The following is a 25,621-nucleotide window of genomic DNA, read 5'->3' as shown; positions in this document are numbered from 1 at the left end:
GGAAGGCAGGAGGTCAAAGTGCAGTTGTACTTCTCCCTCATGATTGTGGTGTAAACCCACGACCCCTCGCGTAAGAGGATGATCACAAGTTGAATTTCAGATTCCCCCTGAAGCTAGCTCTAAATAAGCTCCTGGAACCAGAACGCTCTTTAGATAATCAAACAATATTCTTCTGGTCTACGTCGTAAAAAGGACTTACCCATGACATTTATTCCAATATGCTGCTCAAAATAGACTGAGGTTTATACTGTATGTTCTATCAACATTGTATGTGTTTTCCAGGGCTAGTTTAGTGTTAATTTGACATAGTATTACATTTAAATTAATGGAAGGAAGTGAAACAAGTTTTAAGACATGCAAGTTAATTATTTATCATTTTATTTATTTATTTAAATAGTTGATTTAAAAATGAATAAAATCCCCCAAACAACAACTTGCTTCATAAATGATGTAACAATTTAGTATGATACGAAATACTGAATAAGAACATTGCAATTGTTACATTATCACTCATCAGTTATATATTTAAAAATGTAATAATGACTGGAAAAGTTGAATATAACATGAAAAGTTCCTCTTTTATAAAAATGTGACTGTGTGTGTGTGTCATGTTATCGGGAGTTTCAGATTTCAGATTTCCAGTCACAGACTTGAGAGGAAACAGAACACTGTATCGCTGCTGCTGAAGCTTTGCGTTGGGGTGACTATCAAACATCTGAATTCAGAGATGCATGGCCGTACCTGTCCCCCAAGCTGTTTCATCAGAGGTTGTAGTTCACTGAAGAGGTCATAGCCTTGATGGAAGAACGTCAGGTGGGCGTACATGAAGGACAACATCTGTGGAGAAGACGATGAATATTCAGAGGGCAAGTAGGGCTGCTGCACAGATCATTTCATGTGAAAGAAAATTGCACTTACTGATTTCAGGATTTCCGATCTTCTCTTTGATTGTAGCACATTGATCTGTAATTACCAAAACAAACGGTGAGAATTAGGAAGACACAACTGATGTATTGGAGAAGAAAAAAGGACAAAAGAACAGAAGGGGAAAAGAGGTAAGACGCTGGGGATGAAACACAAATAATTTTTTAAGAAGAGAACAAATGAAAGAAAGTAGACACGCGTGAAATTAGTAGAACTGAAGCAGAACAATCCCCCCCAAGCATAACTGGACAGCAGTTCTTCCTCACAACACCAGGAGGAGCTCCGTGTTCAACTCAGGAGTACTATTGTAGCCTGTCTCATCTATATTGCCCTGCTGAATTGTAGCCTCCTGTTTGTGTTTGTGTGTGTGTATGTAATCTACACTGTGATGCTCATCTTGCCTGGAAAGAGTCGAGATACATTTTAACAGGTTCTAAATACTTTGTGACAGAGAAACTAACGACTGCTGTGCGACAGTAGACTCTCTGACCAACTAGGTCCATTTTAATAAGGCGGGGCTGTTTCTGAATTAATTTGAACACTGCCTCAATCTTATGCATCGACCAAGATCCCATGGTTTTCCTTAATTGTGGTCATGAGAACAGGGAAATCAAAAATGTGATTCCACTGAAGAATATAAATGGAAATCCCTGTTGTGGCACCAACCACACTTTGTGTTTATACACAGATGGAACTCACACCCAGGGGAGGAAGCTTATTTTTGTATCTACTAACCATGGTGACTGATGCATCTTTTACTAGCACGCTCATTCTCTCGATTACAGTTAATTAGTAGTTTTGAGTTGGCACCTGTGAGGGTTGGTTGTTTAACCGGCAAAGTGTTTCATGGTGTCAACCAATACAAATGTCAGGAGCTAAATTTATGAGCATTATGTTGGTAATTGGTTGGTAAGAAGATGTAGGCTTAATTAGTCACTATGGATGCTGGGGGAATTTCAGGTTTGTGTAAGTTTAGCAGCAAAACAACTCCGATGTATCTCTACAAACTGTACTTCTGCTTTTCTGTGTCACGTGAGTATTTAAATGTTAGATAATGAGTTGTATGTCAGCGTAGACAAGCTACATGAAGTCAGATGGCTGGATTATCCATTTTACTTCATGATGTGTTTTTAACATCATTCATTACATTTACATGTTTTTTTTCTCTCGGCTTTACCAACATTCAATAAAGCAAACCCAAAGTTTAAAGTTCATTTTATGATCTAGTTTTACATGGCACAGCAGGGTAAAAGAGAAACGCTACATTCTTAAAATGCCATGAATCCAAGAGTCTGGCTTACAACCTCTCTATTTTCCTCTCCCTCTACCATCTTGCATGTCACTGTAAACTGTGTACTATATAATTAAGCAAAAATGCCACAAAAACAATCTAAAAAGGACCAAAAATAAAGTTAGAATTCGTCTCAAACGTTTCCTACAACCAAAACTGTAGAAGTTAGCAACATTTTAAAAGTGCTGACAGCGCTACTCGAATGTGAATCTTTAAAAGGAGACTCATTTATTTCCGCTGTGCAAGCTCTTGGGTTCATAGATTTTCTATAAGCATACTAAAAAGCAAGATAGAGGAAAAATGAAGAAAAACTCAACTAATTTCTCACAGCCAGGCTTCATTTTATGACAGCGTGATTATACAGTGGCCAGTGGAACAGACTGGCAAACCTATTTTGAAACCTGCTTTATGGTTTCTTTTTAAAACAATCTAATTTTGAACTGAGGCCTTAAAGTATTGTCTGCTTTTTTGGAGTCAGATTCAATAACAAAGCTGGCAACTGTTTTCTCACAAGGCATGAAGCATCCATCAGTGCTTCTGTGGCCACGAGGAGAGAGCAGGAATCAACTGTATTCAATGTATTCTGTTTGGCTTTGACAGAATAAAGCATATCTACCAGGTGTTAACGGATTCAAGCACAAGTAGAAGGAACACATTTGGAGAAAAGGGGATATGTAGTGTTTGATTTAAAACATGATTTAGTTTCTTGAAAGTCAATTTACAGATGATTCAACCTCTGATAGGGCAACTGTTTTACAAGCGAGATTCTTATGTCATTCATTACAATTTAAATCATTTGTTTTTCTTCCAATGTTTAAATTGTAGCAGGATTCTTCAAGTACTGTGAGGTTTTTATGATTAACGATATTTTCAGTTGGTTTCTTATATAAGTTCTTCTTCTGCGATCTTCCTCATCTGCTTGTTCTAGAATTATCTTACCTAAACATATGAATCATTTCTCTACCGTAGTGCTTCATCAAACACGATGGCTCATTGATCACAAGAACTCTTTGTTACTGACCATAACTTGTCATATATATGGTTTCATCACTTTTTCTACCTTCTTCTTTCTTTTCGACAAACCGACTTTGATGTGGTAAACTGGAACATGGCATGTGGATGAGTTTAGGTATTTCACTTAAAATGTAACTGAATCAAACACAGCTGCTGTTGCTTCCATGTCAACAATCTGTTAATGTATCAATTTAAAGAACCTAATGTATTTCTTTATGAGCTGTAAAATGTGGATTGAGACTCAAAATTAAATAAATTAAATGATTAAAGCATGTGTTGAAATACACTGGATCGGGCTTTCCTATCATTTCTCACTTTCGCCATGCTGGCAATTGCAACCCCTGTAGATGTGGTAAGCACAGATCACACTAAAGACGTCTGACCTTTTTCTCCGAACAACCAAAATGAAATCTGTGTCTATGTTGAGTTGTGTTCATTAGCTGCCACTTAAAACGTTTACAATTTAAATCCCCAAATGAGTTGCTGTACCTGTAAAACGTAGTCGAGGACGATGTGTCGGAAGCACTTGCGTGTGGCAGTGAGGATGTTGGTGGCCTCCTCCACCTCATGCTGCTTGTTGCGCGGAGCCTGGGCGTTCTTGATCAGGGCCCCCTCCTTCTCCTCGCTCACTTTGTCAAAATGCTTCTTGGCTTCTTTGAATTTACGTATATCACTGACAAAGGAAGGGAGGGGACATAGCTTTAAGACAAACATAAAGTCAACTGCATATATTGTACAAGTATTGATTATCTTGTCAAATAGTGAATATTGGACTTTGAAACATGTTGCTAACTGTCAGTTGGTTCCATTAACACATGTTGTTGTTGTTGTTGTTGTTGTGAAGCCCAAAAGTAAAACCTAAACAAAAAGGTTCACGGTCTGTAAACCAAAGCAGCTCGACTCTATTAAGGCACGATGTAAAGCTGAAATGCAGAAATGGGAAAATCAAGTTCAGGAAAATAACTTGCGCTTAATTTAATCTAAGGTACTTTTCATTTAGATTTGAGAATAAAGGTGTTACAATTTTTTTTTACAGTTGATCTATAATTTTTAATGGAAATAAGTCTAAGTTTCTGCCACGAATCCATCCATCCATCCATTCTCATCCGCTTATTCCGGGGTCGGGTCGCGGGGGCAGCAGACCCAGCAGGTTTACCCAGACTTCCCTCTCGCCCGCAACATTTTCAAGCTCATTCTGGGGGATCCCGAGGCGTTCCCAGGCCAGACGGGAGATGTAATCCCTCCAGCGTGTCCTGGGTCTTCCCCGGGGCCTCCTCCCAGTTGGACGTGCCTGGAAAACCTCTAACGGGAGGCGTCCAGGAGGCATCCGAATCAGATGCCCGAACCACCTCAGCTGACTCCTTTCGATGCGAAGGAGTAGCGGCTCGACTCCAAGCTCCCTCCTGATGTCCGAGCTCCTTACCCTATCTCTAAGGCTGAGCCCGGCCACCCTATGGAGGAAACTCATTTCGGCCGCTTGTATTCGCGACCTCGTTCTTTCGGTCACTACCCAAAGTTCATGACCATAGGTGAGGATTGGAACGTAGACCGACCAGTAAATTGAGAGCTTCGCCTTTCGGCTCAGCTCTCTCTTCACCAAGACGGACCGGTACAGCGCCTGTTTTACTGCTGCAGCTGCACCGATCCGCCTGTCGATCTCCCGCTCCATCTTACCCTCACTCGTGAACAAGACCCCGAGATACTTGAACTCCTTCGCTTGGGGCAGGCACTCTGTCCCCACCTGGAGGGAGCAATCCACCGGTTTTCGGCAGAGCACCATGGCCTCAGATTTGGAGGTGCTGACTCTCATCCCTGCTGCTTCACACTCGGCAGCAAAACGCCCCAGTGAGTGCCGGAGGTCATGGTCTGAGGATGCTAACAGGACCACATCATCTGCAAACAGAAGAGAGGCGATCCCAAGACCCCCAAACCTGACCTGCTCCACCCCCAGGCTGCGCCTAGATATCCTGCCACGAATATTTAAAGTATTATAACTAATACCCAAGGTCAAAAAAGAACAAGTCCCTTTGTTGTCAACGATGTTGTGAGGGGAAAGGTCAAATGTTAAAGGAAGCAAGGTTATCTCTAAAGCAACTCAACCGTGGTCAGGCAACAGGAACACACAAAGGTTAAAGGTGATTTCATCAATTTGTTCAGGGAGAAATCCAAGAGAGTAAAAAAAACATGACTTTGTAAAAGTACTTCATTCAAGTCTTGTGTGTCCGTAACTAATATTTAAAACACTTGAGTCTTAAGGAGGAGGACAAAGTGCTCAAACTTTGCCACCCACATTTGTTCATGGTGAGATTAATGTTTGAATGCAGGAAGCTAGTGAATAATAATGATGTTTCCCGGCCTTTTCTGAGAAGCCTGCGTGATGCTGATGTGAATGTTAAGCCTGTGTGTGCCAGGGGGGAAATCTACTAATCCTTTTAATGAAATAAAAAAGAAGGCCCCAATTCTTCCTACAAGCAGTCTAGAATTCAGTGCTGTACCAGGAGGCTTTAAACCGGGAGATATAAATAGAAAACATTGTCAAGTATACTAATAACTTAGTCTTTACATGTGCTGTCTGGATCCTCAGCCCATCTGATAAAGCCTTTATATTCATAATATTCAAAAGAGGGCTTTCTGAATTCAATATCTACACACTACACTTTTCATCCAGCATGGATTTGAAGTACAAGTAACTTCACCTCAAATATGTCCAGTGTTCCTCTTTAAGTTGATCTGGATACGAGTAAAAATCTAAATGTGCTGTAGCTTGTTCTCAAACAGAAATGAACCAAAAAGTTAAATTAGGCCATTCTTCAAAAGCAGATTGATTGATTAAATTAATACTCACTCTTTAACAAATGTTTGAAGCTGGGTCTTGATTGATCTCTGGGCCTGATCGAATAATATCTGTGAAGAAAGAGGGAAAGAAAGAACCCTAAATTTTTGGTATTGATTCATACTCTCATTAACCTCATTAAGGCCGAACAAACACGTAAATCTCTAAAAAGGGCTTCAGCGTAATTTCATGACCAGACAAGACAATATAAGCAGTGTAGCTGGGAGAAGCTACAAGTGACCAACATATTGAGTCATTTGTTTTAGTGGGTCATGTGTTGAAAGATCGCTGAGTGGTAAAAAGCTATCCGACAGTCAGCTGACATGACCACAATTTCCACTGTTGAGTCAGTCACAGGCCTGCACTGTGGCTCCTGGAGGCTTTTAGGGGTCTAGCCGAGGAAGCTGATTAGTGGGTTTGGTGAGGAAAGGCTCAGCTGTTGAATCATGGGTGTTTTCCCACCGCAACATTTTGAGATACTAGTTAAGACAAACAGAACATAGACTGTCTGTTGAACCCAGTTTCACCAGACCTGAACAAAATGAGCCAAAACCTCCCATTGAAATGATACCCATGTATGTAATGAGTGGTATCGTAGTTGCAATAAAAGCAGCTTTAATAGTATCAATAATGGAATGGCGGCTTCATTAATGGTATCAGTTATAGTGGTAAAGTATAAATGTCTTCCATAAATAAAGCCTATTTATTGCTGTCGGACTGTTCATCATTCACATTTAACAAATCATTTTAGGGATGCATGTTTAGCAAAGGTGTTCCGTTCCCATCCACGACCACAATGATCGTAAAGGTTCAATTCCCAGTAGCAAATCCCCCCGGCTCCATTTGTTCTAGCAAACAGGTCGCAGACGGTGTGATGCTAGCTGGGAACTCCCTCTGAACATGTTATGAGGAGCTAACAGAAACACAACATGACAGGGGAGATCAAGCAATACAACTTTACTGTCGACCAAAAGCCTCAAACTCGCCCTGTGCTTCCTTTCTGTGTTCAAGGGATTCTTAATGAGAGAATATTTCTCAATGGCACTTTCATTCCTACCAGAGACTGAACAACTGAGGTAGCTAACAAAGGGACTCTGGGAAAAACAGCTAATCAGATCTGTCGTTCAGGGCTCCTTCCAGAGATTGAGTTCATTAGATGATCATGTAAAGCCAAGAGAATACTTACTGACCATTGGCTGAACAACAGGAAAAAACATTCTGTCTCCAGGACGCCAACCACATTGTAAAGGATTGACCAAGTGCCTTTCACCATTAGCATTCCTCTGCTCCACACAAAGTGATATTGGTAGTTGCAGCTGTAGAATTATCAAGTAGGGAGCTGCAGAGTAGGTCTTTTTAACAGGATGCCAACCACATTGTAAAAGATTGACCGTGACCAAGTTTATCTCAGAAACGCATGATTTATTCCAACAGATAGCAAAACATGGGAGACAGAAAAACTCTCTCTCTTTACCATGGACTGTATATGCTTGGAGAAGAAGTTACTTTGTATAGAGGACAATGTCTGCATAATGTTATACTTACATGAAATCCAACCTGACCGCTGCGTGTTATAGCAACTTCCTTCTAATTCTGAATAGCCCCACGAAGGCAGTTGAAAGGTAATGGTTTGCTCAAGGACACTCGAAGATTATTGCTCAAGCTTTATAAAGTATTTCTTGTACACTTTCCTCTCAAACCAGTGGCCATCATATCACAGTTATCTGTCTATCAGTCTGCTGCTGTCCTTCCCAGCAGTAAATATAAACTGAAAAAGTTTCACATGGCAGCGACAGCATACCGTGTGATAGTTGATCATCTCCTGCAGGCTCTCGGCAAATTTTGTGAGACTGGACTGTGGAGCGAAGAGGACAAAGAGAGAACATCCCCATATATTATTATAACAATAACACACACACAAAGCCAACAAATAAAACAAGGCTAGTATTAAAACAAAATAAGGTGCAATACTCTACTGCATGCTACATCAGACACAAACTCTTCTGTCAGACAGGCTTGGCTGCACAGAAACATTGGTCTTTTTAGAGACACAATAACACACTGGGTAATAATTATTTTGGCCAAGTTACCCCCTTTAAGTACATGCAGTGGCTGAACTCTCCCAAAGGAGAGCCACTGAGGGAAATAGACAAAGGCAGAGCGGAAGTGCTTGCCTCGCAAGATTCATGGGAGCAAACAAAACATCTGCCCTCGACAAGACCCAGTGGACAGTGCAAGGTTTCACCAGGCCTCTTTCTTTTTAAATTTAGATATAATCTGGCGATGTCAAGGTAGGATGAATACACGTTAAGAGACAAGAAGGAAGTGTGCGTTAACAAAGTACAGTCTTCTTTATATCTGGGAACTAGGAAAAAGTCAGGCATGGTTTTAAACTGGGCTGATTTTATTTAAAATTACTAACAACTTAAAATCATATCAAATATCTAATAATTGCATGCTTCTATGAAGGCCAAAAAGCAAAACAAAACAATGGAGAACTCTATAGAAATATAACTAATGTCAGATAGTTTTTTGTTTACCTCGATGACCTCATCTTTGGTGGACTGCTGGGCCAGCTCCCGGATCCCGTTAACAAACTGCTTGTTGGCTGCATTGTAGGCTTTTCCTGCATCGATCATCCCAATACACAACTTCACCAACTAGAGAGAGAAAGACAATGTTGCAAATGCTTAGGGGATAAAAAGAGATTCAGAGAAACTTGAAGAAATACAGTAATAGACAGAAGTGGAGAGAAGATGATACAACTTGAGTGAAGAGAAACAAGAAATCGGGCTGATCATTTCTGACTATCTCTCTAATTTACAACATTTGACGTGTGCTGTTAAGAATGGATTCATAAATTGTACATTTGCTGTAATGTGTTGCTGCAGAGCAAAAGGCCAACACTGATGCTTAGTCTGTTTCTTTGTAATTAATAACAGGCACGTCTTTCCCCTCTGACTCATTGGGGGCACAGATAATTCCGGGTTACGTAAACACACAACAAATCCTGGCCGTTCTCCAGCCGCTCCTACACAGGAGATGAAACAGAGCCTGGATGTGCCTTTCCAGCAAAGGCAAAAATGCTAATTTCAAGCAGTTTCCTAGATTACAGAGTTATTAATACATAAAAAGCTGCGAGAAGACAAAATGCTTGTTTCTACTTCATGAAAACCTTATTTAAACAATCGGCAATAATTAGGTATAAAAACACAACAGCTAACTACTGTTACAGGCTCTTGTCTGTTGGGGGAAAAAGTCCTCTTACGAGCAGAGATAATATTGACTCATTGTAATGTCTGTTTACATTTGGCAATAGGGCTGTGTATGTACATGGGTGGCAGGTAGGGATCTCAAATGATAAGTTGAACTCTTTAACTCCTTTCCACTTGATCCCGAGCATTAGCGCACACACACGCAAGCACACACACACGCAAGCACACACACAGGCACGCACACACACACACACACACTAGCAGATCCTTCCTGTCCAATGCAGAGGGGAAGTGAGTCACAGAGGTGGGGTGAGGAGGAGGGTGGGACTCTGTAAGACTTGAAGTCCAGTAACAATGAACTGGGCTCTTCCAAGGTCTAGTGAACATACTCACATCCAATGGGAAGAGGGATTGGTTTGCTATCAGATCAGGACACAACTTCTGATTTGTTTGTGTGTTTGTTTGTTTCTTTAGTTTATAAATGTAGTCTAGTTAACTTGAGCAGAATGACTGAGATGAACTGTGAGGCAGCTCACTAGGAGAAACAATATGGTTCCTGTGTTAAAGTTAGCTTATAATAAGAAAGTCAGGCATATAAAAAAGAAGCTAAATCCATTCTGGACTAGGGTTCATCATACATAGTTGCTTTTGAAACCCCAAAACTCTAACCTTTTTTTACCACCACGTTTGGACCAAAAACCACACGGCAAAATGTTTCCATTCTCTGACCATGGCCACAACAGATTCAGTCCCATCTTTATGATTTTGATAAACAAAATGTAAAACATTATTGAAAAAAAGATGATTAAAGGCTCATAAAGTGAACCAATGGAAGTTTATGTTAATTTCCCACCGTGTTGGCAATGAATGGAGATGGGAATGCTTCAGAATTACGGGAACATCTGAATCAGTGGAGTCGTGATGATTTTTTAGGAAAGTGCATCCTGTACGAGAGTGTCAAGGGGGTGTTTCTTAATATACTTCATACACACCCATATATTTCATCAAAGTGAAAGCGAGGTGCACAGTGTCTATATTAGTCTTATTTAAAGGCCGGGGGGAATACTGGGGACAGTTCGAAACGTAGAACAAATGAAAAACTAAGCAATGTTTATCATGGGCGGTACTCACTTTGTCGAGCTTGGATTCCAACTCACACACATCCCCCTCCACTTCCTCTATGGTAGCTCTGTGGGGAAAGAAAAAAAGAATTTGAAAACAAGTGTAACAATGACTCAATACTGTCAACTTCACTGACAGAGGCATTCATATTTTGGACGGCAAATGGAAGATAAAAGACACGGCAAGGGGATTCTTATGTAAAGAAGAACTCGCTCCGTTCCACTTTGGTTTACAGTCCTACGTTATTTTCACGTTTACCATCTGTCCTGCGATCACTATATACTGACCGTAGACTCTATATCAGAGGTGGACATTTTAACAATGACATCAGTTTATTTGTACAGCCCATTTTCACAAATTACAAATTTGCCTCAGAGTGCTTTACAATCTGTGCACATAGACATCCCTGTCCCAAAACCTCACATCGGATCAGGAAAAACTCCCAAATAACCCTTCAGGGGGGAAAAAAGGGAAGAAACCTTCAGGAGAGCAACAGAGGAGGATCCCTCTCCAGGATGGACAGAAGCAATAGATGTCATGTGTACAGAAGGACAGATTTAGAGTTAAAACACTTTACAGTGATTACATTACAGCTTGTTTATTGGCTGCAGCGTTCCCCTAAAAAAAATGTGTGTCCCCATTACGCACATGGACACCACAAACGGGAAGATAGAGTTGACAAATACAGGAGTTAACCTTTAAGTAGAAGGACATACATAAACAGCAGCACAAGAATATGAAGCTTTAGAACACTGCAGTTGTGCATGACACCATATCTAGATTATTACTTTTATGTGATCATGCTTTTTGATTAAGGGAAAACATATTTGCTTTACTGGTATATGCTATATCAGCATCTTAGCCATTTAAATACAGGGGGTACTTCAAGCCCATTTTCTACATGTATAGCCTCTGGACACGGCATTACATGATCGTATGCACTTCCACGGTGTACCGACACAACCCTGGGCAGAAACACACAGCTCTGTTTGGCTGCCTCAAACAGAGCTGTGTGTTTCTGCACAGGGTTGTGTCGGTACGCCATTGTGGGTAATGCTGCAGGGCTGGAGTCAGGTCTGGCAGACTCTTTGAATGTGACAACGCGCAGCTTGGTTCTCCACAGGATCAACAGCCTACGAGCAAGTGAGTGCCACGACGGGGGAAGAAGAAACTATCATCAGAGGGCTGGTTAAATAATCAGCACTCATTTTTGATAATACTGGTGTGACCTTCATCCAGTGGAGGAAAGGTCGCTTCTAATTAGTGTTTTTGTTCAATTCTTAGTAAAACTGATCCTACAGACTTCAGGTTGATTCTCCTGTTGCCCTCAGTGTATGTGTGTGTTGCGTGTGTCAGTATGGGATTAACAGAGGAACCCTGCAGTAGCAGCGGGTGGCATTCCCCCCAAACTCCCTCCATCTGTTTGTTATTTTTCGTATGGTGTCACACTGACAGCTGCCAACATCTGGTCACTGTCAGGGAAAAACTAGGCTGACTGAGACAGATGAGTACTTTCAATAAGGGGTACTGGAATCAAGGATTCCTGTGTACATATACAGAATCTTTTTTTATTGTATAATGCGTTTCATATTTTTGAACTGAATTTAAGGCAATTTATTGGAATAAGCAGAATTGTTTAACAATAACAGGCACGGCTACAATGAAATTTGTATTTCAAAGCAGGTATCATCAGAGTCCTAAATAATAAGTATAATTTAGATGTTACTGTCGCTTGACTCTAGTTATTAATCCATTTACAGTCAATTCACCGTTATAATTGTCTTTTTCCTTCAATGCAGACTTTCTGAGCTTGGGGCAGCTTAGAGGTCGTTTTCTTTTATGACGGAAGTTTCTTCTTTGTAGACTACATTTGGATACAGTGCTTCTGCAGATCATCACTGATTCAAGTAAAGAATGAGCAGAAGATAGCAGTCTCGACACTAAGGAACATAGTTTATGTTTGATAAAACCAAGATAAATATCAGGCAGAATGATGATATTGTAAACAACATCTGGCCGCATGACAGTCCGGCCTCAATGGTGCCAAGAATCTTTAGTCTATGATCAAGAAATGAAGCCTCACCCAATTCAGGAGTGGTGCTCTCTTGCTGAATCTGAACTCTGACCTTGCTGGCTGGTTAATTGTTGGTTATCACCATTGAAATTGTTCCATTATGATGTTCACATGCTGACTATGCTACCAGGAGAAGGACACAACTTGGTGTTGCAGCTAAGTGTCGGTTAAATAATCAGAAAAAGAAGCAACTCACTCGGCAAGTTGAAACTAGGGCATGCCAGAACCAAGCCTGCAGAAACCGACGTGCCCAATTCAGTCAAACATGTTTCATGTTGGTCCCTTAGGTGCTAAACCTACCTGTATGACTTGTAAAATTTGACTAAGTTTATTCAGTGTATTATATCGTCTGTACTCTATTATGCAACAAACCTGGTTTACAGGAAATGCTTACAACATGCCAACTTTATCCCAGAGCATCATCGTAGAGTTGTGACATTGTGTTAACCCAAACACAGGGGAATGAACTAAAAGCTTAAATATATAGGGACAAAACAGGGTCGAAAGCAATACGAGCTTGCCTCATTTTAAGAGACATTAATCCTGGTCAAAAGCTAAAGAGCATGTTACAGGCCCTGTTTGCCTTTGTCAGTTGCTTCAAGCAAAGTCCATCTGTGTGATGAAGCCTCCAGGTGATGACCGTTCTGGTGACAGAATGTATTGACATTAATACACTGGGCATTGTGCTGGTATAAATGCAGTCGTGACAGTCAGTACAAGATGCAATCCTTGGTTTTGCCAATATTACCAGCAACCTGAGGACGAACCAAAGCATTCACAGACCAGCATGTCCTAGATTTGTTTTTTTTAATCCATGCCCTAAGCAGATTGTGTAAGATTTAAAATCTAGGAATACCCTTTATTCTCTCAACAACGCTTTTCGTTGTGTCCTTAAAGAAAGCGCTTGACCTCATTTGCTCAGGTATAGCTACTCTGGTGCAAACAACAGGACACATTTGGAGGGCAGTTCCCAGATCTTGTAAAACTCAGTGAATTGAAGGCAGGTACACTCAGTCATCTTTCCCTGGAAAAACAACCTAATGATTTAGAAAGCTTTGCCTTGGAAATCCAATCTAAATCCTGTGTTAGTCAGACACTCTTTGGCTTTCTATGCAACCACGAGAACATGACTATTTCCTACTAATCTTGAACCTTGAGCCTGCAGGGTGAACTTGTGAAAGTGCTGACAGAGGATAAGAAAAGGAGGGGCCCTGGCCAAATGGAAATCTGGGCCATTGGCTCACAGCTCTGACCGTGGCACATGTCCAGCCTGAGTCTGGATAAGGGGCAGCAGCAGAAAGCTTGAGAGAACGAGACACACAAACTATTAATACTAACACAGAAACACATATTTTTCACTTGAAAATATGCAGTTGTAATACAGACTCCTAGAAAACATGACACTCTTACACAACAAAAATATTTCTTTGGTGATTTGTTCCCAATCAGGGCCCGAGAATTCTGGTAGGGTTGAAGTATCAATGTGAAAAATGAATAGTCTGATACGTCCTATTTGAGGACACACAATTGATCTAAAATGTCCCTTCATTTATTTTGAAAAATGTAAACACATCATGAACCAGATGAAGTTTCAAAGAACAATGGGGGCATAGCATGGACTACATCCATGACTGTGAATATTGAGAAGGTGGGGCAATTTTCTTTATGGCTAGAGTACGTGGATAGTTTATTATACCTAGCTTTCAGGCATATGGCAGTTATGAGAACACCAAAGTGCAGAGATACACCGCTGCGACTGCATATTTAACTGTGAACTACAAGAGCCTTGAAATCTGCTACCCATGTTTAAAAACTAGAAATCTCTTGATATTAAAAGAATCAAGGATAACATTTTATGATGTAATGTTTTTTTTAGAAGTTAGACATCACTAAAGGGTATATCACATAATATCCTTCAGTCACTGCACAAGGAAGCACATGTAAAAACAAAATCACATGGTTTAAATCTCTTAATCGCAAACTCTAAAAATATTTTAATGTAAACTACATACTAGGGTTTTGTTGTCAGTTCCTAAGTAGCTATGAGAGGAATGCAAATAAATAATATGAGGTACACTTGTGAGGATACATCTTTGTTGATACAACAGAAAAAGTGCAACATCACTGAACTGCACTCAATTGTATTTGATAAAAGCTTCATATTGAGTCGCTGAATATGTTGTTCTGTTTGTCAGTTAACTAATTTCACTTTTTTCCTCTTTACATAAAACTGACGGAAGTCGAGAAGGGTAATTGAAACGGAGAGCATCTTCGACACACTTTTATCGTGCTTTTATTGAATCCATTTGATCTTTTTCTTTGGTGTCATGGTTTGGAGGCCTGTCTTTGAAGAACAGAAACTCTACATCAGATTGTGACATGGTCTAGCAGGCTCATTGCCCAGAGTCCATGGACACCACTCGGTTACAACAGATAACCGGCTCCATCTTAAAGGACGACTCCACCCTTTGCGCAGGGAGTTTCAGCTCCTCCCTTCTAGACGGAGGTCTTTAGCACCAGTGTAGAACAAAGCGCTATAAAAACAGCTTTGTTCCAGCAGCCATCATTCAGGTGAACACATTATAATATAATTAGAACAGCTTCGTGGCTTGGTGTACTTTTATCATCATGTCGGTCTTGTTGTCTGTGTTGATTGTAAGATGAGTGCCTCCCTTTCCATTTCAAGCCAACTCTACCTACGTGTATAAATAAAGTAACCTGAAGACTCTGGTGCTGAACGTTAACAAAGCCGGTTAAACTTCTTCACTACGACCTCCAGTCGCCTACTGCCGTCCAGCGCCATCGTCTCCTCGGCTGCCGCCGCCGACAGCTGCTCGGCAGGAGAATGCGCTACGATTTTATAACCAAACTAAGATCAAAAAATATGTTCATCATCTGTGACGTGAAAACATCAACGGCATTATTAAGTGGTATAATTCAGTTTAAAAATTAATCTACAGTAGGCTGATGAAGATGTCTAGTGCGAATGGGGGGGGGGCGGGGCTGCAGCTCTGCTAGTGTGCTGAACAATAACTAGGCAGATGGATAAATATATTCTCATATCTGTAGGTATGGTGTACCATAAATGCTCTTTTTCGGGGTGAAGAAAGCAAAGATTCTGCTGGAGGCCATGAGAAATCAATTCCAGGCCCTCTCTGAGGCTCGGCAGAGATTTTTCTGATCACTCTGAAAGCCTTAGAAAATAAGAGATGTAGCATATTTCCAAACTTTAAGGAAGATCCATTTATTAAGCTAGCATAATTCTTACATTCATAAATATAGTGGTACAGTGTTGTCTTAAAACGGCTCTATGACATCAATAAGCTTTTGTCTCTCAACAGCGCTCGTTGTGTGGTAATGTGCGCTGGGTGATAAGCAGAGAGCCCGGATGATGCAGGTGTTCTGCCTTCTGGCCAAACAGCTGATATCTGTTTATTGCAAACTTAAAAGAGGCAGAGACTTGATATGAAGATTTTATCAGTAGACAATCTCATCTCATTTCATACATACACCAGACAACAGTCATAACATTACCCATTAGGCTACCTTTCATTTCTGATATTTTGTAGCAGTCATTTTTGCAATTTGTCTGGAACATGGAACGGGCCCTGGATCCTGGCAGGATCCAGTATTATCAAACATACAACTCTGCTTTGGATGGACTTTTAGGGACCTTTTGTTTGTTTTTCCAAGTTGACCACCAACACTGGATCATCGAGGTCTGGGTCGTGGAATTCCTGCTACCAACTACGCCACTGCCCTGTTGAGACTCCGCCCACTGTTGAGACTCCGCCCACTCCTCCTCTCTACCTCCATCTGCCTGATGGATCGTGGAGGTCTCCATCGTGGAATATGCCCACTATGAACTATTCATACACTCTGTCATATTCATTGAATGTGTTTTAACTCTAAATCCGTCCTTCTGTACACATTACATCTATTGCATCTGTCCATACTGGAGAGGGATCCTCCTCTGTTGCTCTCCTGAAGGTTTCTTCCCTTTTTCCCCCCTGATGGGTTATTTGGGAGTTGTTCCTGATCCGATGTGAGGTTTTGGGACAGGGATGTCTATGTGTACAGATTGTAAAGCACTCCGAGACAAATTAGTAATTTGTGAAATTGGGCAATACAAATAAACTGAATTGAAACTGAATTGAACACTTTGAACTTGCGCGGTCAAATCTTCCTGTATTAAAGAAGTACATGATTTAGAGTTCACGTGAGTGGCTGTGACGACAAACTGTCTGGCTACTCATTCAGCACCAAGGGAAATGATGTCCACCACATTTGTTGACATTCAAAGCTGAGAGAGGACGCTCCTCTGTGACAAAACGGGGGAACCAATGAGTAACTTGCAGAAAGAAGAAAAAAAAGGAAACGGCAACAAATTATTACGAGCTTGTTCACGAAATGGAACAATATAAGTTAGGAAACTAAGACATACTGGTCTAAATTCGATTTGGGTGTGAGTCTGAAGCTGGGGCTAAATAAAGAGATACGTATGAATCACATGTAAAGAAGAAAAAAAGCTTTAAAATTACTACCTCAAATTTTGGAAATGAAGCCAACATGGTACCAAAACTAACAGGGTTGCCCGGGAATCCACTAAAACCGTGCCTGTGTGATGTGACTCAGGAGTGCCCAATAGGTCGAAGGTAGTGTGGGTAGATCGCATGACATAAAAAATAAATAAAGATCCTACCTCCGACATTTGCCACTTGATTTCCATACAGAGCAGCCAGTCCGAGACACGGGTCACCACGCATGCGCAGTCTACCGCACGAGCTACGGCAACACTCCGGCGAGCTAATTTGCTCATTAGTTAGCCTTCCATACCTCGAAGGCGTGTGCGCAACTTGACAGTGCGCGTTACACAGAGCAGATCGACAAGTGTCTGTCAGAGTTTCACAGATGCTTTCAATACTTTGCTTTACTGGAGCCAGTCGCTACACTCTATGCTACCACCCATTTCGGGAAGACGTCGAGGTTGAATCACTGGAGTGGAGGATGAGATGTTGACACTACAGGCTGACATTCAGCTGAAGTAAAGAGCTCATGGACAGTTCTGGAACTTACTCACAGAGGAAAGGTACCCAAACAGAAGGGAAATGTGCTACCTTCTGGACTGCATTAGTTGGCTTTATTTATATATGTGAGTCAGCCTTTTCCCACATGAAAAATATTAAGTCCAAACACCGTTCCACCATGACAGAGGATGACCATTAGAAGTCTGCCTGAGGCTACCAGCAGCTACTTTCCGGACTATGCAACCCGGGCTGATTCCATTCAGTTCAAGTCATCAGAGTAAAATGTAATGACCAAAAATGTGCAGAATTGTATTGTATCATAATATTTATACACACATACACACGCATATATACACACACATACATATATATATACATATATATACGCATAGCTCGCAAGCCAAGAAAGTGTGGGCACCCCTGCTCTAAGTAAACAAACATCTCCATTAAATGGTGTTATTTTAGAAGTGAGTTACACTGCCAACAACCAACCAACACGAACAACAGAAACAGACAAGGCCTTAGATCCTTCTTGCGCTACTCACCCTCCTTCTATTACTTAGGGCTCTGACTACAGAGTAACATCTTAACAAACGGAGTCCCCTAACTCTTGTGCATTTATCCAATGACCATGAACCAAAATAAAGAGTGGCTCTCTGGCTCTGCGTGGCTGCTGGCAGCGGGCCAACGCGCTGTGCGCACTCTGCAAGCAGCCCTGAGGTAGTTGAACAGGTTTGTCATTTACGCTGCACACACTAGAGCCTTCTGTGGGCCTGTGGCACAGGGAAAACCACTTCAAAGACATAAACTGACACTCATCGCATATTTTTTACAATCCTCAAAATTGGTAGATATGTCCTCATGCAGACTTACTGCACTCGGGGTTTGGTCTGATTGAAAATCAGTTTCCATTGTAGAACCTCTGTAGAACCTTTTTTCTTTTTTTGTCTGAACCAAAAGACAAATCGATTCATCAACATAATAATGGGCAGATTAACGATAATGAAAAAAACTGAAACGTCATTAAACCCTTTTTTGCTCCAGTCCCAAACTGAGTCATTTCATTTTAACTATCTGCCAACAGAGCTTAATCCCATATTTATATTTTCCTCCGCAATACTGTAGGCTCAAAAACAGGCTTACTTCAAAATGACTAACTAATCCAATTAAGATATGTCTGACAGATAAATTACGCATTACAACTTCCCTTTGATGTTTACCTTCGCATTGAAAATGCGGAAGGTTATGTTTTGATCGCCGTGTATTTATTTATATATTTATTTATTTATTTGTATGCGTGTTACTCGCATAACACAAAAAGTATTAAACCGAATCGCATGACATTTGGTGGGATGATTGGTTATTATCCGGGGACCATTTGATTAGGAAAAAAAAGTCAAAAATCTCTTTTGGCGCGAAAATTTGGTGGGATGATTGGTTATTATCCGGGGACCATTTGATTAGATTTTGGGATCAATCAGGTCAAAGGTCAAGGTCATGAAAAGGTCAACATCTTCTTTTTACCATAGCACGGTCAATTGTTATCCAATTGGCATGCAACTAATGCCAAAATGTTCATAATCCAATGCCCAATCTTGTGATATGCGAAGGTATGCGCTCTACCGAGTGCCCGTTCTAGTTTCCAATTAGATTGTGTACAGCCTCATGTCCAGTGGTGTTTTGCCATCTCTCCTTCCCTCTGTTGCCTCAGCCTTCAATAACATTCATATAGAAAGATTACACATGGGGTTGGCTGTTTTTGTTTATAATTTACATTCTTGTTTCTGCCATGAGGGATGGATATGATTCACCATCACACTTGGGGAAATGTGAAGAATAGCCTGAGCTCCATTGCTGTGACGTAGATCCTGTAATTGTTAGAGAGCGGTGGTGATATGGAAAGGGGGGGGGGGGGGCACCGTTAAACGCACAAGCTTCAACATCAACAAGATGAGGACATTACTTAAAGATAAGAGAGTAACACAGGCTCTTTGGAAGTTCTGCTAGTTGTAAACATTCAAGCCGATTTCGTTTGACATCCTCAGCCTTCTCGTGTCGTACATCAGCTGTAAGAAGGAACCAGACTCAGGAGGGACATCATCTACTGTAAAGATTAAGGACTGATCATCACAAATTATGAACAGCAGTAACGCCTTTGACAGCAATTAAGGGGTGCAACTAACCATTATTTTTCAATGGATCTGCTAAATATTTTTCTCTTAATTTGATTAAACACTCAGCCTACAAATGACAGGGGTTGGTGGAAAAATAACACTTTCTAAGAGTCTGTTTTAATCACTTTGTTGCCCCATACTTACTGAAATACAACTGTGTCAAGCCCTACCAGGAGAGCAGTCAGTCATGACATTTCATTAGCTGTTAACGCCCTTTATTAATTACCATGAAAATTAAACAAGCTCCGCATGCTAACAGGCCTTCAGCTGGACTCCCATGGGAAACTAATCGGGGACTATGGCAGTGCCAGAGCCCCTCCTCAGGCTGTGGGTTACAGAAGACTGAAAGTTATCTGCCAGCTCTACAGCTGCCGTCAATGACTCAGGGGAAACTGCAACCGGGGCTGTCCGACCGATGACTTCATACCATGGCACTCCGGCGAGCTCAGAATCAGCAAATCCAATCAGGGGCAAGCAATTATGTTATTAAGCTAAAGAATCGGGTCAAGACAGCAAAACAGGTTGCTGTTTATTACAGAAATACGCTCACTTTTCCCACTCTTGTGGCGTTCTCTTTCTTCTCTCTTGGTGTTGCTTGATACTTTCTGATGTCGTCTATTTAGAATCACATGTTTTAACATTTTAGGACCACAGAATTTTGTTTAACAGTCGACATTATTGTTCTTAAACACCCGATGCAAACAACAACCTAATACCTTAAAATAAAAAATAGATACTGCAAAATGTAGCCTCCTGTGTGGCAGGATAAGAAACCCTGGTAAATATGTAAAATATTTTCTTCTCTACATGTGGGGAGGAAAGCCACGGCCCAGTGAAGGGAACGTTCATCTCTTATAGTTGAGAAGAAGCCAGGGAAGCCGGACACAAACGTCTATTTTCAAGTGGAAAACTATGCTCCCAGTTTACTGCCAGAAATACATAATTTGTGCACTAGTGCATCTCTCCTCCGGGCTGAAAGAAAAACAACTTCCAAATGAAAATGAAGACGAGAGCAAAAAAATAGATATGTAGGGTGTGCCAAATTATCACTCGAAAACAACCCTGTCCACATTTAGGGGCTCCATATTCTCTGGCACAAAGTTGAAAGCAAACACCAAAATGGAAACAGATGTCGAGCGAGTGAGAGCTGCTCCACACACTGGTTTATATATCTGTGTTTTCATCCATTCTTTCTTTCTCACTTGCAATGTCCTCTTCTCTAGCCCAAAAAAACATGTGGGGGTGGAAAAATAAGAGCAACACGATGATGGCCGAAGTGGAAAACTGTGCTGTGAAGCTCAGTCCCAACCCGTCAGGATGAATCCACAGTGGATTTGCATTCGGGAAAAGTTGAGAGATGACTCTCGTAAAAAGACAAAGGGCACAACAAATATGAACAGAGATGGGGCCAGCTGGACTCCTGGTTGCAGAGAATCATGGGAAATGGTTTCCAGTCACAAAAGCATGACACAAAACATGATCTACTGCATCTTAAAGCTGTAAAAAGAGGCTAATTTAATTTACTAAATTAATTTGCCAATTACTTTGAGTGATTGTTTGATTTGTAAATGTCAGAAGATTTTGAAAAATACATTCAATTGCTATACTTTTTTAGATTGTTCAAGATCAGTTTATAATCACATAAAAGGGAGGAAAAACTGCTAATCCTCAACATTTCGGAACTGGAATTTGGGATATCCCCATGAAAATATGATTATCAAAATATTTGCAAATGAACTCAGCCAATTAATTAACAATTAATGAGCTAACTGTTTTCATTTTAAGTTGTTTACAATACTACCGATAGTTAGCTGCAATAACATTTTTTTTTTAAAGGCAATGTTTTTATTAATCAAGTAAATTACAGGCTGAGTGGGTGGAGCCTTACTGGAATCATGCAGTCATACAAAAAAACATGAAAGGATAAGTATGATAACAGTGTAACTCATACAGATTTGGGAGTGTGCCAATGTTGACTTACAATCGGGGCTCTCGTCTTGTACACAAATGATTGACTTTGAATAGGGAAGAAGCGTCCTGTGAAGTCTACAGGAAAAAGGTTTCCATTATGGACTCGATGGTTAATGGTTTCAGTTTCAGACAAACAATGTATGTTAACCCCATCCTCCGTCTGAACTAGTTTCCTTGCTTTGTTGATAATCTGTACATCATTGACACAGACGTCTTCCAACTGTCTGCAGGTGAGTGTGCATGGAGATGATGGAGATGATGGTGATGATGATGATGCAAAGAAGAAAAGAAAGTTCAAAGACTGTCCCGAAGTTGCAACTAGAACTACCATGTGTTAAAGAAATACGAAACCGATCAGATTGCTTGGCTGAACATAAATGTATCAAAGTATAATGATGACTCAAGTCTTTGTGACACACATGGATGTAGGTCACTAGAGTGTTGGACCAGCCAAATTCAAGTAAGACAGCTGACTGGGAAATTCCCCTTTTATTAAAACCTCCGAATGTTAACATCTGGTCCTCGTTTTTGAGAGAGAGGATGTTGCAGCATTAACGAAAGGGAGTAGAGGGAGGAAGGAGGCGCTTTCTCAAATCTCTGGAAAACACACAGGGAGTGAGGAGGAAGTTGAGAGCAAACCGAACATTTTCACAGCTTTTAAGCTCGCAGAATTGAAAAAAAAGAAGTTGTGGCGTGTGAGGATGGTAGAAGCAGCACTGCTGCCAGAAAACAGCACATGAACGCACGAGAGCTCGTTTTACACCAAAGTGGACTCTGCCATTATTCACTTCATGTAAATACTTAAAATAGATGATGGGTTTTAAGATGTTCCACTTCAAGCGGGGTGGTGGAAGAAGGGTAAGGCCTGTACTGCTTAAACCATTAATGAGTGGTCTATCCACAGAAAAGTAAAACGCAACTTTAGAACTCAAGTCTCTTAATCTCTTAAAAATACCCTGGTGTCATCTTCTTTAATGGGACATTTTACTGGGTCTTCAACAATATTCATCTTAATTGTTTTGGGTTGTTGGACTTTCACAATGTGTCAATGTGGGCTTTGGAAAACTAATTAACTGACTAAATGAAAAAATAACTGAAGGATGATGAAAATAATTGTTAGTTGCAGAACTGTGTGTGTCCAATATAAGTATTTCATTTTAGTGAGGGCAGGTCGATAGTTAATTTCTGAAAATGTATGGTCTTGCAATATAATCATGTTAGAATTAAATCATACATCGACATATTGTAATACACGTCGCCCAAAATGTATAATAGTGAGAACATTCTTACTAAAAGTTTAATCAAACTATTGTAACAGAATAATGCAACTCTGTATTGTGTGTATGCATGTAATTACAGTCAGTGAGTAGCTGCACAATATTTTTATTATTTTTCCACTGTAATTTCACTTGAGACTGTTAAGTACATTTGACAATAACGTACTCAAATGCAGTTAAATAAGTAAGTAGCCTATGGCACAGTGTGATGTACCGCACATACTCATTTTACGCTTGACATTTTCAAACAATTGCAAATTAAGGTTAATGGCACAGACTGCGTCTGCCGGCATTCATTTTTAATACATATTCAGAATGTACATACTTTCTATACATTAAAACAACCAGCCTGCTCCCCGCTGCGGTCAGTGAGTGTTGTTTGTTTCCTGCCCCTCAGGCTGTGGCCCCGCTCTCCGAGAGACACAAATAGAAAAGTGGCAGAAGCTGATTAGCTCGGGTTAGCCGCCAGCTAAATTAACTCACACTTTCCCCCCCTTGTGATAAATGAATAAATAACCACTATCAGGAACACGCACACGAAGCACCACTCACCTGAATCGCGGGGAGTCCTTCAAACATTCCTCGAAATCCACGGTGATCTTCATGTTTGCCGCAGTGAGTGAAGAGCCAGCAGACGTTGCGCTGTTCTTTGATTAAAGACAGTAATCCCCGCTGAGTAGCTCCCTTGCTAACGTGTCCGTCGCTCCCTCCGTCGCTCCCTCGGTCGCTCCCTCCGTCCCTCCGTCCGACCGGCTGTCTGCCCTCCGTCACCGCTCGGCTAGCCGGCTAAACCACCGAGGCCAGCGGCTACGATTAGAAACAAGTCGTGGCAACGCAACCATAAAACGGCTGTGTGTTGGAATGTGGAATTGTCTAAAAACGCGACAAGGAAACTATTTCAGAGGCAGCGGTCGGTCCCAGAAAAGCAGAAAGAGTCGTCGGGTAGTAAACCTAGGTCACAGCACCCAGTGGGAGAGGATCCTGTTCTTCAACACTGATAGTACTGCCTCACTCAAAGATCGTCTATGCTGGAGATGGAAAAGAGGGATCACTAGCCAGAGCGCATGTGCAACACAAGAAAAGTATGATATTGATAACAGTAATAAAAGGGGAAAGAGTCAAACAAATTCTTACAACTTTCTTCCGATAAATACTCAAATATGTCTAAGTTGTACCTCTTTCAAGTTAGCATAATAATATACAAACTAAAACCTCAGCATTTATGTGTGGCAATAGAAGATTATTATTCCATTATGACACATTATTAACTGCTGAATTATCACGGATGAGTGGCTCTTGATCACTATCACTCATATAAAAACTATATGGATGAGTAATGCCATATCCATATACATATATGTATGACTGGGTTTTATAATGGTGGCTGGATGTTCTCAAGTATAAATGTTGTGACTATAAAGTGTTTTATGAGAAATTGTGTGGTGGATTTTAAAAATGTTTCTGTATTTCATCATGTTCAGTTATCTCCTGCAGTTTCACCTTCTTTACCTGTTTGCAGGAAACATTTCTTTTAAGGACAAAGGTGTTCAGTTAAACTTGAATAATTACTCTTGTTCGAACATGAACAAAACCAGTCTTTGGTCATTTGACTGAATAATAATAATAATAATAATAATAATAATAATAATAATAATAATAATAATAATAATAAATTGAACTTATTATAATAAGTACAATAACTTATAAATAAAATTACAAAGGCTAGTTAAAAATCTGACCCAGAAGTAGGATGGTATTTAAGCTCTGGTTAGGATGAATATATGAAATAATTAGTATTCCAGCACCAATACATCCATGCTTTGCAACCACGAGAAAACGGATGTCCATTCTGCCCAAGGAAACGAAAACTAAGAAAGAGCGATGCCTCTGTATTTTCCTACACGATCTTTGTGTCAGTTGACGGCTTCCTCTATTGAGGAACCGTACTTTATACTGTAGCTTTAATAAAAAATTATACACGCACTAAAAACTTTAACAAGACGAATATGTAAACCATTTGACAATCTTTTGCCGTTGAATGAAACACTAGAATATGCTTTTATTCTTAACTGGAAACCCTCTCAACACCAACCATGTGGGATAATCCCTTGCGAACAGTTCCGTTTTATCCGATTAGAATTACTCGAAACCCAACGGGAATGGCACATACGGTGTGCAACACCGCCATCTGGTGGTTAGAGAGGGACGCTGTCACTTAAAAGATTACCTCAACGGGCGTGTATTCAAATGTATTTTGTAATATAGTTAATATATAGTTATAATACTATTATTTATTTATTCCAATGTCCAAACTAAGAACGGGGAATATTATCTGGTTTTATTGATGGCAGTTTGTTGTCATTAAACATCACTAACGTTAGTGACTAGCATGATTTTACCTTTAAAGGAACAGTGAACAAATGAACAGTCTAACGAGATGGGCCTGGTGTTGTTGAGATGGATTACTCAACACTGCAAATGTTCAAATCTTTGTAATGTTATTTCCATGCTTTGTAAAAGGGCTCAAGTTAAACTAAATTAAATTTTGTAATGGTGCTTCTCGGAAATAAAAGAGCTACTTTTCAATTTACCGACAAGATCGATGATACATTTGATAGAACTGTCGAGTACAGACCGGAGCTCAAGTTCACGTTCAGTATGATTTTCAACAATGAATATGTTGTATAATCTTCTGTCGG

At 40.5% G+C, this 25,621-nt stretch overlaps 1 protein-coding gene across 5 annotated transcripts in view; it reads right to left on the bottom strand.

Annotated features, from left to right (window-relative positions):
- Positions 1 to 23,899, bottom strand: part of LOC130193532 (arf-GAP with coiled-coil, ANK repeat and PH domain-containing protein 2-like) — a 46,119-nt gene extending 22,220 nt beyond the window's left edge. For 4 of the 5 annotated variants that reach the window (XM_056414040.1, XM_056414041.1, XM_056414044.1 and 1 more), the window contains exons 1-8: positions 23,475 to 23,899; positions 10,409 to 10,466; positions 8,603 to 8,722; positions 7,864 to 7,917; positions 6,075 to 6,133; positions 3,719 to 3,902; positions 919 to 963; positions 742 to 837 (exon numbers count right to left, since the gene is read on the bottom strand). In XM_056414040.1, coding sequence (XP_056270015.1) covers positions 742 to 837; positions 919 to 963; positions 3,719 to 3,902; positions 6,075 to 6,133; positions 7,864 to 7,917; positions 8,603 to 8,722; positions 10,409 to 10,466; positions 23,475 to 23,527 — 669 coding nt within the window. In that variant the 5' untranslated portion in view covers positions 23,528 to 23,899. Of the gene's footprint in view, positions 1 to 741; positions 838 to 918; positions 964 to 3,718; positions 3,903 to 6,074; positions 6,134 to 7,863; positions 7,918 to 8,602; positions 8,723 to 10,408; positions 10,467 to 23,247; positions 23,435 to 23,474 lie in introns of those variants that run through there. The other variant, XM_056414043.1, reaches the window with a different exon arrangement.
- Positions 23,900 to 25,621: the final 1,722 nt, after the last annotated feature.

Source organism: Pseudoliparis swirei, chromosome 5 (genome assembly GCF_029220125.1).
Source record: "Pseudoliparis swirei isolate HS2019 ecotype Mariana Trench chromosome 5, NWPU_hadal_v1, whole genome shotgun sequence".
In the NCBI taxonomy this organism is placed as follows: domain Eukaryota; kingdom Metazoa; phylum Chordata; class Actinopteri; order Perciformes; family Liparidae; genus Pseudoliparis; species Pseudoliparis swirei.
The sequence above is the reverse complement of the archived record's forward strand: the minus strand, read 5'-3'. Positions and strand labels throughout refer to the sequence as shown.